We start from the raw sequence: 15,961 nt of genomic DNA on the forward strand, positions 1-15,961 counted from the left end.
GCTTCGGCCGCTTTGGAGAGCTGAGCGCGGCTCTGCTGTGTCCTTGGGGGGACAGCCCCCACTCGCAGCGCGATCTGGGCACGCTCAGAGCATCTCAACCCTTGGATTTATCGGGATTAGATCCAAGGAGCAGCAGCAGCAGAGCCACCTCGGGGTGTCACAGCGCTGGCAGCAACCAGGGGCCACCGTGGCGGGTGGCAGGACAGGGGTGGGGACCCCGGGATTCGGAGGGGGCTCGGGGCGTCCTCCAGGCCCGGCCCAGCTGAGCACAGCCCATAAATCACCTTTAATGAGTGATGGAAACGAATATTGCTGGGATGGCACAGCCCTGGGAGGGGACAGCGGGGACCGTGGGTGACAGGGGGGCAGGGGAACATCGGGGGGTGGGTGACAGAGGGAGGGGTGGGAGCTGCAACCCCCTCAGCCACGGTTAAGGCAGGAATCACCCCAAAAAAATCCATCGGCACCTCCCCATCTTGAGGGGGACGCCGCGGCCACGCTGGCCAGCGACAGGGGACCCACGTGGCGGCCACCACGGCGGTGATTCACGGCGAGCAGGCGGCGGAGCTGGCACGGGGAGCCCTGGCAGAGGGTTTGGGTTTGCTCGGAGTTAATGGGGGGCGGTGAGGGGCGGCAGCCGGGCAGCGGCGCCGGGCAGGGGCCACGTCCCGCAGTCCCCAGGAAAGCGCAGGGCTCGCTCAACTGTTAAAAAAATTTATTAAAATGTCCAGCAGTACAGAAAGGCAGAGTCAGAAATGGGGAGGGGGCGTCGGGAGGGGGTCGGGGAGGGGATCGGGACACGGCAGTCACGTCGCAAACAGCAGAGATCAGAAAGCGCCGTACACACACACACACGCCAACTCCAACGGGGACCCGAAACGAACGGAAAGGGGACAAAACCAAACCAAACACCCCCCAAACCAGGCGCGGAGCGGGACAGTGGCCCCGGAGGCACCGTGTCCCCCCCCCCACCCCCACCCCGTGCCGGCCGCGGGGACACCCCGGGGTGCTGGGGCAGGGAAATGGGGGGGCTGCTAAAAAACCAGAGCCGCCCAAGGTGGGATATGGGGGGGGGCTGCCTGATTTAGCCCCGATTTGGGGACAGGGACAGAGCCCAGCTGGGGGGGGTCCCTGTGCGGGGCTGGGGGCTCCAGCCCGGGCCGGGGGGGCTGAGCGCGGGACATGCAGGGAGGGCTGGGGACGCACACGCAGCCGCCCCCTCCGGATCCTATTCCCTACGGGGCCGGGCATCCTAAGGAGCTAAAGCCAAAAAGGGGTTATAAAAGAGGGGCGGGGAGGGTGGGAGAGGGGCGGGGGGACGTCACCACATCCCACGGGGGCCCCTTGTGCTCGGTGGCCGCCGCCCGGCCCTAGAAGTAGTGGCCCTCCTCCATCCAGTCCAGCCGGAGGTGCTGGCGGTGTTTTCGCCGCTCCTTGCGGGGTTTGTGGTGGTGGTGCTGGTGGTGGGGGTGGCTGTGCCGGTGCCGCCGGTGCCGCCGCGCTCGGTGCGACCGCCTGGCTAACGGGGGCAAGGCGGGGCACGCGGGGGGGGGTCAGGTCACTGTTCGTGATGCCCCCACACCCCCGGCTCGGCTTCCCTCCCCCCTCCTCCGTGTCCCCCCACTAACGTTTTGTGCAGAGGATTTTGGGCCGGTCCCACTTGCCGGTGCTGTGGCACTTGATGGTGGGCACGTGGCGCTGGGTGAAGCCCTCCTGGCACTGGTAGCGCACGCTGGAGTGGATGTTGTACTTCTCCTTCTTCTTTCCCACCGGGAAAGCGTTCGGCACCTCCGGGGGGGGCCCGCACAGCACTGGGAGGGAGGGGACGCAGAGCCCCGTCACCCCCCCCCCCGGTACTGGGAGGTACTGGGAGTTACTGGGAGTTACTGGGAGTTACTGGGAGTTACTGGGAGGGGACAAGGGACACCAGTCCGGGCCACCATGAGCTTCCCCCTGCATCCCCGGGGACGCGGGTGGTGGTGGTGGTGGCTTTGGGAGAGGCTCGTCCATCAGGGTGGCAGCGAGGTGTCCCAGGGTTTAACTGGTTAATTAATGGCTTTATTGGGGCGTCATTAGCGCGCGGGGTGGGGAGGAGCAGCTGGAGGTTAATGGAACTTCCCGAGGTAAGGATGGGAATTTAATGGGTTTTAATGGGAGCAAATTAAACAAATCCAAGTGTGGATGGAGGGATTGATCATGGGGGGGGGGGGGGGGGGAAGAGAGAGGAAAAATGGAGATTTAGGGGAGAGCTGCTGGAGTTCGCCTGGGAGAAGGGCTGGGAAAGGTTTGCTGGGGATGAGGAGGGGCCTGGGGGCTGCGGGATGGGGACAGGGATGCCAGGAGCTGTGGAGTGGGGACACTGGGACTGCGGGATGGGGACAGGGATGCCAGGAGCTGTGGAGTGGGGACACTGGGACTGCGGGATGGGGACAGGGATGTCAGGAGCTGTGGAGTGGGGACACTGGGACTGCGGGATGGGGACAGGGATGGTCAGGAGCTGTGGAGTGGGGACACTGGGACTGCGGGATGGGGACAGGGATGCCGAGGGCTGCGGGATGAGGCCGTGCCAGGCTGGGCACGCCGGGCGGGCGCTACCTGTGCCTTTCTTGCAGATGTAGGGCAGGTTGTAGTTGCAGGGCACGTCGTTCCACTTGCCGATCTCGTGGGACACGAGCACCACGCAGTCCTCGCCGCCCGCGAAGAAGTTGTCGGGTTGGTTCTCCCGCCAGTTCTCGTATTGCTGCGGGGCCACCAGAGAGGCTGACACCCCCCGCGCCCCCTGCCCGCACCCTGAGCCCACCCCCGACCCCCCACAGGCCCTCACCAAGCCGGTGTTGTCGGTCCACTGGAAGTCCTGCTCCACGATGCGGTCGTTGAGCCCGATCCAGGTGTTCTCGTGGCCGAAGCCTGCGGGAAGAGGCACCCGCGGCTCGCATGGAGGAGGCGAGGAGCACCCGGGGAGGGGGGATTCGGGACCCCCAGCCCACCGTTGATGAAGCCGTGCTCCTCCTGCGAGTGGATGCTGGTGAGGTGCCCGGCCCGGCGCCGGCAGTCGCGCTCCGCGTCCTCCCAGGAGCGCCGGCGGGCGAAGTAGCGGTAGCAGTGCCCCTGGAACTTGTGCCAGTTGTGGTCACAGCCCTCCGTGTCTGCGGGGAGACGGCGACAGTGGCCACAGAGAAAGGGGCCGGCCCTCAGCCCCGCGGGGAGCGGCGCTGTGCGGGGTTTGTGTCCCCTTGAGGCTCCCCAAAGCCACGGCGGCTGAGCCGTGTCCCCGCGGGGACAAAGCCGGGCTGGGGGGGGGACACTGGGGGCTGTCCCCACCTTTCTCGCAGCGGCTGCCGCCGTAGCTGGGCAGGCAGAGGCACACGAAGGAATTGATCTCGTCGATGCAGGTGCCGCCGTTCTGGCACGGGCTGGACAGGCAGTCGTCGATATCTGCGGGGACACCGCGAGCTGTGGGCACGGCGACATCTCCGCCGCCACCCTCCCGAGCCCTCCGGTGCCAGCGACCGAGGACGGGGCTCCGCGCAGCGCTCGGAGCCGCAGAGCCGCCCCCGCGCTGTGCCAGGGCCGCAGCGTGCCCGGGCACTCACCGATCTCGCAGTTCTCGCCGGTGAAGCCCGGGGCGCAGCTGCAGCCGCACACGGTGCCGTTGGCACGGCTCGTCCCGCCGTGCAGGCACGGGTTGTTCTGGCACGGGTCCGGAGGCGCTGCGGGGCGGCAGCGGTGCCCTGAGCCCGGCTGGGGGGACGCGGTGCCACCCACGCCATCCCCGCTCCCATCCCGTCGGCTCCCAGCGAGGAAATTCGGATGAAAAGAGCGACACCGCCCAAACCTCCGCCTCAAAACCTCCCATCCCCGTGCCCACCAGCCCCGGTGCCCGCAGCTCACCGTGCCCGCTGGCGTTGCCGGTGCCCACCCAGGCCAGCAGCTCCCGTTCCTCCAGCGCCGGCTCCTCCCCGCTGCCGCTGTCGGCGTCCAGCAGCGGGGACCCCTCCGGACCCCCCAGCTCTGGCTCCGCGGAGGGCTCAAAGAGCAGCCCCGCGCTCGGGGACCCGGCGGGCTCCGTCCCCCGTGGGTGGGGGGCACTGGGGGACGGCCAGGGCCCGAGGGCAGTGGGGGACTCTTCCCTCTTGGCCTCCCCGGAGGAGTCCTCCTCGCCGGGGGCTGTTGGAGCATCCTCGTGTCTGGGGACAGCTGGGGCGCCGGGGGTGGCGGGGGGCTGCCGGGGGCCCGGGGGGGACAGGAGGAGCTGCTCGGCTGCCCCCAGCCCCGCCTCCGAGCGGTGGGTGGGCTGTGGGTCTCGGGGAGTGAAGCCTGTGGACCCCTCCTCGGCCACCGGCTCCAGCACCGCCACCCTCCTCCGGCCGCTCGGTGCTGGCCCACAGCACCACCTCGGTGGCCGTGGGGGAAGGGGACGGAGAGGGGACATCCCAGGCCGGGGTGGACGCGGCTGCTTCGCTGCTGGGCTCGGCTGCGCCATTCCCGACATCCCTGGATCCCTCCGGCTGCTCCTGGCTAGGCTCGGCCGCATCCCTGGATCCCTCCGGCTGCTCCTGGCTAGGCTCGGCCGACCCGTGGGGAGCCGCGGCGCTGGACCGCCCCAGGGGCCCGGGAGAAGCCCCCTCGGTGTAGCCGGCGGTGGCAGCGTGTCCCTCGGAGGGACCCTCTGGCTGCAGGAATGTCACCGCCTTCCTCTGCCTCTCCAGCGCGCCGTCACCCGGGGCCCCGCTGCCGTCCCCGCCGTCTCCGCGGGGCTGCGGGGCCGGCTCGGGACCCTCGGCCACCAACGGGGCCGGGGGCAGCGGAGGCAGCGGGGGCACCGAGCCACCGCCGTCCTGGGAGGGAGGGTCCCCGGAGAAGTCCTCGGTGGCATCCGCGGGTGGCCGCGGGGAGTCCCCGCGGGCGCTGGGGACGGGCTGAGCCCCACCCGCGGGGATGTCCCGGTGGCCCCGAGCGTCGCGGGGGGTGGCGGGGACGGACGGGGACGGGGACGGCACGGGCGGGGTCCCTGCGGGGGTCCCTGAATCCCTCGGGGCCGGCGCCTGCGGCGAGGGGGACACCGGGGCGGTGGCCGGGGCCATGAGCTCTGCAAGAGACGGCACCGCCATGGGGTCCCCGAGCGGCGCAGCCCGCGCTGGGACCCCCCGGCCGTGCCTGGTGTCACTTACCGGGGCTGGGCTCCTCCTCCAGCGCTTTGGGGGACGCGTGGGGACCCTCCCGCCGGGGGCTCTCGGTGCCGGCTCGGGGGAGGCTCCACAGCTCCACGGCGTTGGCTGCGGGTCCTTTCACCTCCAGCGCCAGCACGGGGACCTGGGTGACAATCCCCGCTGGCTCCTCAGCTGCCACCGTGGGGTCCCCAATCGCCACCGTGGGGTCCCCAATGGCCACCGTGGTGTCCCCAGCTGCCACCGCGGGGTCCCGGCTGTGCCGCTGGAGCTGGAAGTAGCGCCCGTTCAGCCCGGGGTAGCTCTTCCTCGGGGCGCTGGAGCTGCCCGGGGGGGTGCTGGGGGTCTCCGGGGCCGCGCTGGGGGTCGCCGGTGCCAAGGACGAGCCGGTGCTGTGCTCCAGGGCTGGGCTTTGGGCATGTGACAGGAGGGTGGCCGGGAGTCCCTCGGGCTCTCCTTGTGCCGGAGGATCCCGCCGGGAGCTGTCCGGAGCCTGATCCACCACGTTGAGAGCCTCCTCCTCGTGGGGCCACGCCAGCGAGGGGGCCGCGGTGGGCGGCAGGGATGTCCCACCGCCCGTCCCCAGCCCTGGAGCCGCCGGTGCCGGCGACAGGGCAGCCCCCGGGAGGTCACCGCGCTGCGCCACCGGGCTGCCGCTGGCCGGCCGCAGCTGCTCGTCCTCATCCTCGCCCAGCCCCGCGGGCCCCGGCTGCGGCTGGAGGTCGTAGCGGTCGCGGGGGATGTCGCGAGTGTCCCCCGAAGTGCCCAGGTCCTCGCTGTGCTCCACTAGCACGTTGTCGCTGCTCGGCGGGTCGGGCGTGGGGGGCACCGGCAGCACCGGCTCCTCCGTGTCCCTGTGCCCCGCGGCTGCGGGGACACCACGAGCATCAGCGGTGGCACCGAGGGCACCCGAGGGGTCTCGCAGCCCTCCTCGAGTGTCAGCACCAGGCACCGCATCCACCTCCCCGCACCCAGCCGGAGCTGGGCTCCCTCCCAGCGCCGCTCTCCTCGTTTATCTCATTAATTCCCTAATTAAATATTCATCCGCAGCAATTTTCCCGGCCATGCCCACTGATCCCCGAGGGAAGACGGGAGCGGGTGGGGGGTCTGGGAGCGGAGCTCGGCGGGTCTCGCTCACCTTTGTAGCAGTAGGCGTCGAATTTGGAGGCGGCGGAGGGGAAACCGGTGCGATTTGGGAACTGGTAAAGGGTCCGCACCCCCGAGGCCTCGCCCCCGCACTTCCTGCGCGGCAGGCGGATGGGGTAGCGGACGCTGCCATCGGCCAGCCAGCCCGGGTCACACTGGTCCAGCCCCTCTCGCCACGCCAGGTACAGCTGGCCCGTGGTGGCCAGCGAGGCGCCCCGGCTCCGGCAGTGCCTGCGGGCCTCCTGCCAGCTGAAGCGCCCCGGCACCGTGGCGTAGAACACGGTCCCTGCGGGAGAGCGGAGGTGTTGGGGACACGGGAGCAGGAAGTGACGGTCCTGGTGGCTCGGAGTGGAGCGGGGCTTTTTGGGACGTCGCCACGGCCTGAGCGCCGCGGCCACGCTCGGTGACGGTGCCAAGGATGGCACGGAGCGCTGGCATGGCCCCGGCACCCACCCTGCAGCCGGGCGCAGATGTGGCCATGGAGGGACCTCCCTGGGCACCCAGCCGTGCCACGGCCACGGACGGACATCCCCGGGCACTTATCTGTGCTCCCGGCCATGCCATGGCTACAGAGGGACATCCCTGGGCACCCAGCCACGCCGTGACCACGGAGGGACACCGTGGGCACCCAGCCATGGCCACGGCCGGGGAGGGACACCCCTGGGCACCCAGCCACACCGTGACCACAGAGGGCCATCCCCGGGCATGTGCCAGGCTGCTCGCAGCCGGGCACAGCCCTGGGCACCCCCTCCTTGCCTCGCAGCTCCCGGGAGTAGCAGTAGACGTCGTAGAGCTCGGCGGGCTCCCTCCGCCCGTAGCTGCGCACGCCGGGGAGGCTGTTGCGGTCTCCGTAGCAGCCGGGCCGGGACAGGGTGATGGGGTACCTGCGGGAGGGGCACGGTGGGCGCTCGGCTCCGCGGGGAGGGGGTGCCCGGGGGTGCCCGCGGGGTGGCCCGTCCCGCGCACTCACCGCACGCTCTGGTCGCTCAGCCAGCCCGCGTCGCAGTTGTCGTAGCCGTCCTCGAAGGCGGCCTGGAGGTGCTGGGGGGAGGCGATGACGGCCGAGTTGTCGCGGCAGGCGCGGCGGGCGGCGGGGAAGGTCAGGGCGTAGCGCTCGCCCGCGGGCCGGTAGTGGAACACAACGCCTGGGAGGGCACAGGAGCGGGGAGATGGTACCGGGGGCAGGGCTGGGATGGGGCGCAGGAGGGGCAGAATTGGTGTGGGATGCAGGGATGGCACGGGGTCCGTGGGGTGCAGGGTGCAGGGCTGGAGCGGGGTTTAGGCCTCACACAGCTCACAGAGAGTCCGCAGGGCTGATGGGGAACAGAACCCCTGTCATGGGGTGCAGGGGGACACACGGGGGGCACAGCTGCCGCCGTCGGGTACATGGGGGGCACAGAGCACATGGGGGGCACCGGGTGCGTGGGGTGCAGAGATGCTGTGGGGTGCAGAGATGCTGTGGGGTGCAGGGAGTGCACAGCTCACACGGGGTGCGCAGCTCACCCTGAGTGCCCAACTCGCCCACCTTGCCTCGGCCACAGGGGCTGCGCGACCCCCCCCAGCGTGCCCCCCGCCGTGCCCCCGCCGTGCCCGGCTCACCCGTCACCTCCAGCGGCAGCAGGTCCTGCTCGTCGTCGATGCCGGCCACCACCTCGCAGCGATAGAGCCCCGCGTCGCTGGCGCGGGCCGCCCGCAGCTGCAGCGTGGCGTTGGAGCGGTCACGGGCGTAGCCGGGCAGCGACACTCGGCCCTCGTAGGCTTTCACCACCTTCACCGCGTTGTCCTTGGCCACCAGGATGGGCACGTCCTCCCTCTGGCCGGTGGCCGAGCGCACCTTGCTCCATTTGACGCGCGGCGGCTCCGGGGGCTCGTTGGGCCCCAGGGAGGCGGAGGGGTGCAGGAGGAAGAGGCAGGGCAGGGTCACGGGCTCCCCCAGCCCCACCCGCACCGCCTGGTGCTGCACCCTGGTGATGTGGATCACCTTCCCCTCGTCCTGGGAGCCTGCGGGGAGAGCGGCTCGGCTGCCACGGGGAGTTTGGGCACAGCGGGGAGGGCTGGGGGGCATCGCAGGGTGTGGGGGGCTCCGCTCCGGGCACCCCTGAGCGCCCCAGGAAGAGCAGGCAGCGGGATAATGAACTGGGATAAAGCGCGGCCACCCCATCCAGCGGCTGCCGACAGACCTTTCCCCCCTCTGGGGCTGAACCCCCAGCTCGGACGGGGTCCACGGCACCCCCAGGATGTTGCCCAGCCCCCCGATGTCCCCAGGCTGTAGGCACTGCTCTGCACCCGTGGGTGCCACACGGCTCCCTGGGGACACCAGCTCGCCCTGTCCCTGCCCGCCGAGGGAGATCTCTCGCCAAAGACGCCACCCGACGCCTGTGGCACCAGCGGAAAAGCCACCCCCGTGCTGGGATCAAGCGTGCCAGGACCGTGACCATCTCCTCCTCCTCCTCCTCCTCCTCCTCATCATCCTCCTCCTCCTCCTCCTCCTCATCCTCCTCCTCCTTGTCCCGCACTAATCCCGTCCCAGCCTGTGCAAATCCCCCGCGTCTCTGACCCCCCGTGGACCCTCCAGTGGGATCAGGGGACAGCTGGGGACTGGGGACAGCCACTTATCCCTCCCTGGCACCTTCCTCCGCCACCCTCACCGCACCCCCAGCCCTCGGCTCCCTGGGGGCCACGGGGAGGGCTCCGGGGTGGCCGATCCCAAAGCCCCCGGTGCGGCGGATGCTGCGGTGTCCCCGCCGTGGGGGACGGGGGGGACACGGCTCAGAGCCACGGCAAATCCCCGGGGGGCTCAGCTGGGCCGTGGGGAGGGGGCCGCCAGCGGGATTAAGGATTTAAGGTCTCGCCTGCAGCGATCCCAACGCGGGGAGGGAGGGAGGGAGAGAGGGAGGGGGCACGGTCGCCTGGGGGGCTTCTCCCTCACTAATCCCGCGGGCAGCCCGAGCCCTGCCCGGGTTGTTATTCCCGGTCACGGTTTATTCCGGCCCAGAGTTCATTATTTATCGCTGTTTGCCCTCTAATTAGCCCCGGCCGCCGAGCACTTACCCAGGACGGCGATGGGGAGGAGGGAGAGCCCGAGCAGGACCCAGCAGGCGGCATCCCCCATCACATGGACCATCCTTGACCTGCAACGACAGCAGCGCTGCCAGGCCACCGCTCGCCCACCCCGCGATGCCCTCGGGCCAGAAATCACCGCGGGAGGAGCGGGATTAGCCCCATTAGCCCAGGGAGAGCTGGATTTCTCTGCCGGCCCGGGGGCGGGATGAGAGACCAGCATCCAGCTGGGATGTCCCTCTGTGTGCCCGCCACCGGTGCCACCCGCGGCGACATCCCCGCGGCACCCGGCGCGGTGTTGGGGGTGGGTGGGCACACCCGGGGGTCCCGCGGTCCCCCAGGGGCACAAAGCCCCGGCTCCGCCGCCGCCCGGAGCTCCCTCCCGTCCGTCTGCTCCTCTGCGGCGGCTGAGAGGGTTCCTAAAACATCTGGGAGCCGGGATCAGCGGGAAGGTGGGGAGGTCACACAGCTGGCATGGGCATAACCGTGGCCTGGCGCCTGCCACCATCACCCAGCTCCCACCACAACCATCGCCCGATTCCCACACAACCATCGCCTGGCACAGGCACCACCCAGTGCCCACCACCATCACCCAGAACGGACACAACCATCACCCGGCGCCCACCACCATCTCTGAGCTCCCACCACAACCAAAACCTGGCACAACCATCACCCAGTTCCCACCACAACCATCACCCAGCTGTCACCCAGTGCCCACCACCATCCCCAAATTCCCACCACCGCCACCATCCAGCTCCCACCACAACCATCGCTCACCCGTCGGGTGCCAAACTGGCCGAGCAGAGGCAGCAGGGACGCAGCCAGCACCCCCAAACCCCCAAATCCCGAAGTGCCACCACGTGGCCAACGAGCTTGAGCCAAACCCCAGCTCCTCCCCATTCACATCCTGGAATTTGCTGCTCCCTGGGTTTCCCCGATCCCTGCCCCGTCCCAGACAGGGCTTTGGGGACCACTCGGCCTTTGGGGGACACCAGGAACCCCCCGTGCCCCTCCCGCTGCCCCGAACCGAGGCTCTGCCTCATCCCCCATCCCTTTTGCTCCATTTTCCAGCCCTTGATGCCTCGTTCCGTCCCTTCTGTGCTTTTATGGGACGAAAATAGAAAGAAAGAGCGAAACGGCGAGAAAAAAGGAGGCCCCCCCGTGTTCCGCGCGGGCAAAGGGCCTTTTTGGGGATGCAAAACCGGGTTTTATCTGATTCCTTCTCAAGAAGAAAGCCTTGGCAGCCCCTTCCCCACCGCGGCAGCTCCACAGGGCGCTCTGCTGGGAGGGGACAGGGAGGTGTGACGTGGCCCTGGCCATGGAGGGAAATTCCCGGGGTCAGGAATGGGCAGCGGGATGTGCCTTTGCCCGGATTAATCTCCCTGGAGCTGGAAAACCCCAAAGCAGCGCCGGGGCTGCTCCACGGCACCGACAGCAGCTCGTTCATCCCTGCTCAGAGATGCTCCGGGAAGGAAATGCCTCGGCAGCACCAAACTTTTCCCGGTCTTTGAGCTCCAGGGGGAAAAAAAAATTCCTTGGCACGGGCGGGCTCGGGAGGTTCCAGCTCCTCGCGTTGGAATGTTAATTTTGGCTTTCTGGGGTGTTCAGGGCTCTCCCAGGACAAAGCAGCAGCGCCGTGTCCTTGGTCCGGGCACCACCCGAGACCTGCTGGGTGCGGGATGGGGACACCCAGGACACCCAGCACCAGGGAACAAGGGTGGCCCGGGCTGTGCTCACCCACGTCTCAGGGATTCAAACCATCCTGCTGGGTTTTCCCGGTTTTTGAAAGATTTTTTGGTCTTTCCACACATTTCCTTTTCCCCTGGATTTTCCAGGTGACTTTTCCCATCAAAAGGCAAACAAGGAGATTGGGGGGGGGGAACAGCAGCGATGGGATCTCGCTCTCTGCCACCTTCCTGGGATCTTCCCCTTCTCCATCCATCCTCCTCCCCGGCCCGCAGAGCTCTCAGTGGAGCACCCAGTGACAACTCGCGGCCACCAGTCCCGAACCGAGGGGTCCCATCCCCGGTGTCACACCGGGCCAGCGGCAGCGAGAGCCCGCGGAGAGCCGCGTGAAGGCGAGGAGGAGAAATCCTCCTCGGAGTATTTACTCAGAGCCGGGTCCTCGCTGAGCAAACAGCCGGGATTTATTTAAATGTTAAACACAAAAGTTGCTCTTTGGGTTTCCAGCCGCTTCCCAGGAGGCTGCAGAGCTGGGATTTGAGGGATGGGATGGGATGGGATGGGATGGGATGGGATGGGATGGGATGGGATGGGATGGGATGGGATGGGGGTCCCTGACCCCCCCCCCCAGTGGGTGCTGCTGGGCGCTCGCGGTTCAGGTTTTGGGGTCACAGGGCTGCCCGGCTCCGGCTGAGCCGTCGCCTTCCCTGACATCAGCATTCCTGCAGGATTTGCTTTCGCAGCAGGAAAGGTGGGAAGGGCCAAGCCGGCAGCACCTGGGAAAGCTCAGCTGTCCCCAAAGTCCCCCCGCACCAGCGACAGGACACATCTCTGTCCTCTGGGGCCAGCCGGCTGCCACCCTTGCCCTTGGCACGCACAGGGGGCACATTCCCCATGGCTCTGCGCCCGTCCCCGCCCCGTTCCATCCCCTCAGCCCCTCACCGCACCCCCGGCTGCCCAGCCGGGCAAGGTGCTGAGCCAGCCAAAAGTTTCTCCCAAGGTCAGGACAAGCGACACGGGAAGCGCCAGCCCTGCCGGGACCGGTGCCACCACACGCGGTGTCCCCTCGCCAGGACCCCACGGGCGGGCAATGTCCCCCCGCAGCCTCGTTAATTATCGGCAGCGAATCGTTCCCACCTCCCCGCCATCCATGGATCCACAATCCAGCTCCAACCCCGCCGGGGTGGCACGGCCACATCCCGACCCTGCGGTGCCACCGGGATCGGCCCGGGATGCATCCCGGATGCCCCAGGGATGGATCGGGATGGCCGGGGCAGGATCCAGCCGGGATTCCCAGGGAAAGCAGCCGTGGGCTGGGCCATGCGTGTGCCCGGTGGTGGCAGCGAGGCGAGGGGGGTGGCACGGGGGTGGCGAGGTGAGGGAGGTGGCCGGGCCACCACGGGCACCAGGGCCCGAATTTCGCAGCGGGGGTTTCTCTCCGCAGTCAGGGCGGTGTCACCGTGACGTCCCCAAGGCCACGTGGCTCGGCCCCCTCGGGGACAAGGAGCGTGTCCCTGTCCCCTCGGCGTCCCAGCGCAACCGGGGGAACGGCAGACGAGAGAAATTTAAAATAACGCCGGTGCAAAACGCCCCCCCAAACCCCCCCAAAGCCGGGCGAACATTTTCACATCTGTCACTAGCTGTCACCTCATGAATAATTCATCCTGCTCATGAATATGCAAAGCCGGGGCTGGTGATTAGCTTGAGCTGAAACAGAGCTTAATTCCACACAGGCCGCCGGGACCACCCGGCCAGTTTGGGGGTCACCTCTGCCCCCGCCCTGCCCCGAGCCTGGGACAGGGCCGGCTGCGGATCCCGGGGTGCGCACGGAGCAGAGGGGACATTTGGGACAGCGCTGGGGACACGGGATGGGTGGCAGCAGAGAAGGGGGCACTGCCCACCCACCCGGGCAGCCCGCATGCAGCCGGACATTGGTGCCCCCACCCTGGGGGCGCCCCAGCCCTGAGGGTGCCACCGGCTGTCCCCACGCAGCCCGCAGTCCCCGTGACCTCTGCTGTCCCCGCGGGTCGCTCGGGTCCGCGGTGCCACCAACGCGCCACGCGACATCCCGGTGCCCACCCTCCCGGCGTGTCCCCCCCCCTCAGCCACCCCGGGGGTTGCTCCTGCACCCCCCGCCCCCAGCACCGAGCAGCCCTGACCCCCCCCCCCGCAGCACCCACCTCCCTCCCAGCGCCGCGGTGTCCCCGCCGCCCCCGCGGGGACCGGGGGTGTCCTCCGGGGGCCCCCCCGGGGCTGCGCGGCCGCGGCAGGAGCCCGGCGGCGGGGCCGGCTCGGCGTCCCCTCCTCTCTGCCCACAACAAAGGAATTCTGCAAACCTCGCTGCCGTCACATCTCACAGGCAACGTGATGCTCCCCGCTCCCCCCAGCCTGCCGGAATAAATTAGCACCTCGGGAAGCTGTGATCCCGTCCAATATGGGCCCTTTGCCGGGTGCGATTTTTATTAGGCAGACAGTCTGCAGCCTTTATTTTAGAATTTGCTCCTCTTTTTTTTTTTTTAATCGATTTTTTTTTTTTTTTTTTAAATTTATTGATTCTTTTTGCCCCGCTTTCTGCCTCTCCCCTGCAAAGCCCAAAGCGCCGCGGGAGCCCCGAAGCCGGCGCAGCATCGCTCTGAGCCCTCGGCTCCATCGCCAGCCCTGCCGCCGGCTCGGCCACACGCTGGGAGTGACTCCCGGCACCGCGCCCGGTGCCCAAACCCGGGAGGAGACCCCCGGGCCGCAGGGCCTGGCACGGATCCAGGCCGCTGGCACCGTTGTCCCACCGGTTTTGGGGTTGCCGAGCGCCTCGCGCTATCCCCACCCACATCCATCCGTCCATCCCTCCATCCATCCATCCGTCCGTCCATCCATCCATCCATCCATCCATCCATCCGTCCGTCCGTCCATCCATCCATCCATCCATCCATCCTGTCTTCTCCACACCGTGTCCGCGTGCTGGGGACATCCTGGCCATGGCACTGAGCGCCCAGCACTCTGCCAGCGCCCTGGCAGCCAGGGCCACCTCGGGATAGGGAAATTCCCGGCTCCCGACTCACCAGGGAGCCACCAGTGTCACCAGCAAGGAACCGGGTGGCCCAGGCGCACCCGGCTGTGGCACCACGGGGGGGGGGTGGCACCGGTGGCACCCACAGCTGTCCTGCCACCCCTCGCCACCTCTGCCTGCCCTCTGTCTCGCTGCCAGCTCCTGGGGTGCTTCAGGGCATGGTGGCCCTGCCTGCCCCACTGTCCCCAGTGTTGCCCAGCCCCTCTCAGTGTCCCCAGCCCCTGAGAGCCCGGTCCTCACGGTGTCCCCCTGTCCTCGCGTCCCCACAAAGCCAGTGGCCACGCCCCCATTGTCCAGCTGTCCCAGTGCCCCTGATCCCCGCAGTGTCCCCTCCAGCCCCATGGTCCCCGATCCCAGCACCGCCAGCCGTGACAGCTCACTGTCCCCTCCGTGTCCCCAGCGTCTCCCCCACGCCAGGGCCACCATCCCTCACCGCTGTCCCCCCCCGGTACCCACAGTGTCCCTCTCCCACACCGAGCGTCCCCCTCATCCCCGCTGCGTCCCCAGCCCGGATCCGTCCTGCTCCTGCCACAGCCGTGCCGGTGTCCCCATCCCCATCCCCGCCACCGCCGCCGGGACCCGCGGCCCCCCCACCCCCGCATTCCCCAGCCTGGCTCCATCTCGCTCCTGCCGTGGTGGCGCCGGTGTCGCCGCCGGTGTCACCGCCCCCACAGCCGTCCTCGCAGCAGTGCCGGTGCCGGTGTCACCGTCCCCATCCCCGCCACCCGGCCGGCCCCGCATTCCTGCAGCCCCCGCAGCCCCGCCGCGTCCCCAGCCCGGATCCAGCCCTCTCCCGCCGTAGCGCTGCCGCTGCCGCTACCGGTACCGGTGTCGGTGTCACCGTCCCCATCCCCGCCACCGGGCCCCGCACCCACCGAGCCCCCAGCGCGGATCCGTCCCGCTCCTGCCGTAGCGGTGCCGGTGTCCCCATCCCCACGGCCGTCCCCGCAGTGGGGGCGGTGCCGGTGCCGGTGCCGGTGCCGGTACCACACGTACCTGGTCCGTGCTCAGGGCGCGCCGGGACTCATCGCCGCCGGTAGAGCCGAGCACCCCCGCCGGCACCGGGGGCTTAAAAGCGGGGCTCGGAGAGGGGGGGCAGCGGGCCGGGCCCCCCCCGGAGGGGGCCGAGCCGGGCCGGGCCGGGCCAATCGCGGCTGGCGGCGGGCGCGGCCCCCCCCCCCCCCCCGCCGGTGCCGCCGGTGCCGCCCGCCCGCACCTGCCCGCAGCGGCGGAGAACCCGCGCCCGCTCCGCGCTGCCCGGCGCAGGGCGAGGGGCGGCCGCGCATGCGCCACCCCCCCAAACCCGGGCCAACCCCCCCCACCCCCCAAAACCGGGGCCGCCCCCTCCTCATCCAGCGGGGCCGCCTCTTGAACCCCACTCGGCGTGGAAGGGGCTGGGGGGGGGTCTCTGTAATGAGGGGGGGTCTCTAAGAGGGCTCGGGGAGAGATTGGGGGGGTCCCTGGAATAGGGGGGGCTGTTATGGGGGTGGGGTCCCTACGAGGATGTGGGGGGGTAATGGAGGCAGGAAGAGAGGGGGGGACCCAGCAGGATTTTTCTGGGGGTGTTTCCAACGAGGGGAGCGTCTCCCAGCCCCTCCACACCCCAAAATTCTCTCTAAGCCATACAGGGCGCAGCCAGCAGCACCCTCCAGCCCCTCCACACCCTATAAGGGGCCGGAATGGGGTGCAGGGGGGGGTGGAGGATGCTGTGGATGGATAAAGATTTCAAAAAGCCCCAACAACCCCCCAAAACCGGGTAAGACTCTCCAAAGAGCCGCGCTACCAGGAACGACCCCCAAAACGGGGGAAGAAAACCATCACTGAGCTATCGGGGGGCGGT

General features: G+C 69.2%; 1 protein-coding gene across 1 annotated transcript; it reads right to left on the reverse strand.

The window, feature by feature from the left end:
• Positions 1 to 700: 700 nt before the first annotated feature.
• NCAN (neurocan) lies at positions 701 to 13,324 on the reverse strand. The gene is given in 16 exon segments (XM_048288072.1): positions 701 to 1,515; positions 1,629 to 1,811; positions 2,596 to 2,740; positions 2,825 to 2,907; positions 2,988 to 3,146; positions 3,322 to 3,435; positions 3,594 to 3,710; positions 3,892 to 4,348; positions 4,350 to 5,089; positions 5,172 to 6,035; positions 6,307 to 6,600; positions 7,071 to 7,198; positions 7,285 to 7,459; positions 7,914 to 8,315; positions 9,366 to 9,445; positions 13,238 to 13,324. Coding segments are annotated over 15 exon segments (4,128 nt in total). The 5' UTR covers positions 9,439 to 9,445; positions 13,238 to 13,324; the 3' UTR covers positions 701 to 1,321.
• Positions 13,325 to 15,961: the final 2,637 nt, after the last annotated feature.

This window comes from Corvus hawaiiensis, chromosome 28, assembly GCF_020740725.1.
Source record: "Corvus hawaiiensis isolate bCorHaw1 chromosome 28, bCorHaw1.pri.cur, whole genome shotgun sequence".
Classification (NCBI taxonomy): Eukaryota; Metazoa; Chordata; class Aves; order Passeriformes; family Corvidae; genus Corvus; species Corvus hawaiiensis.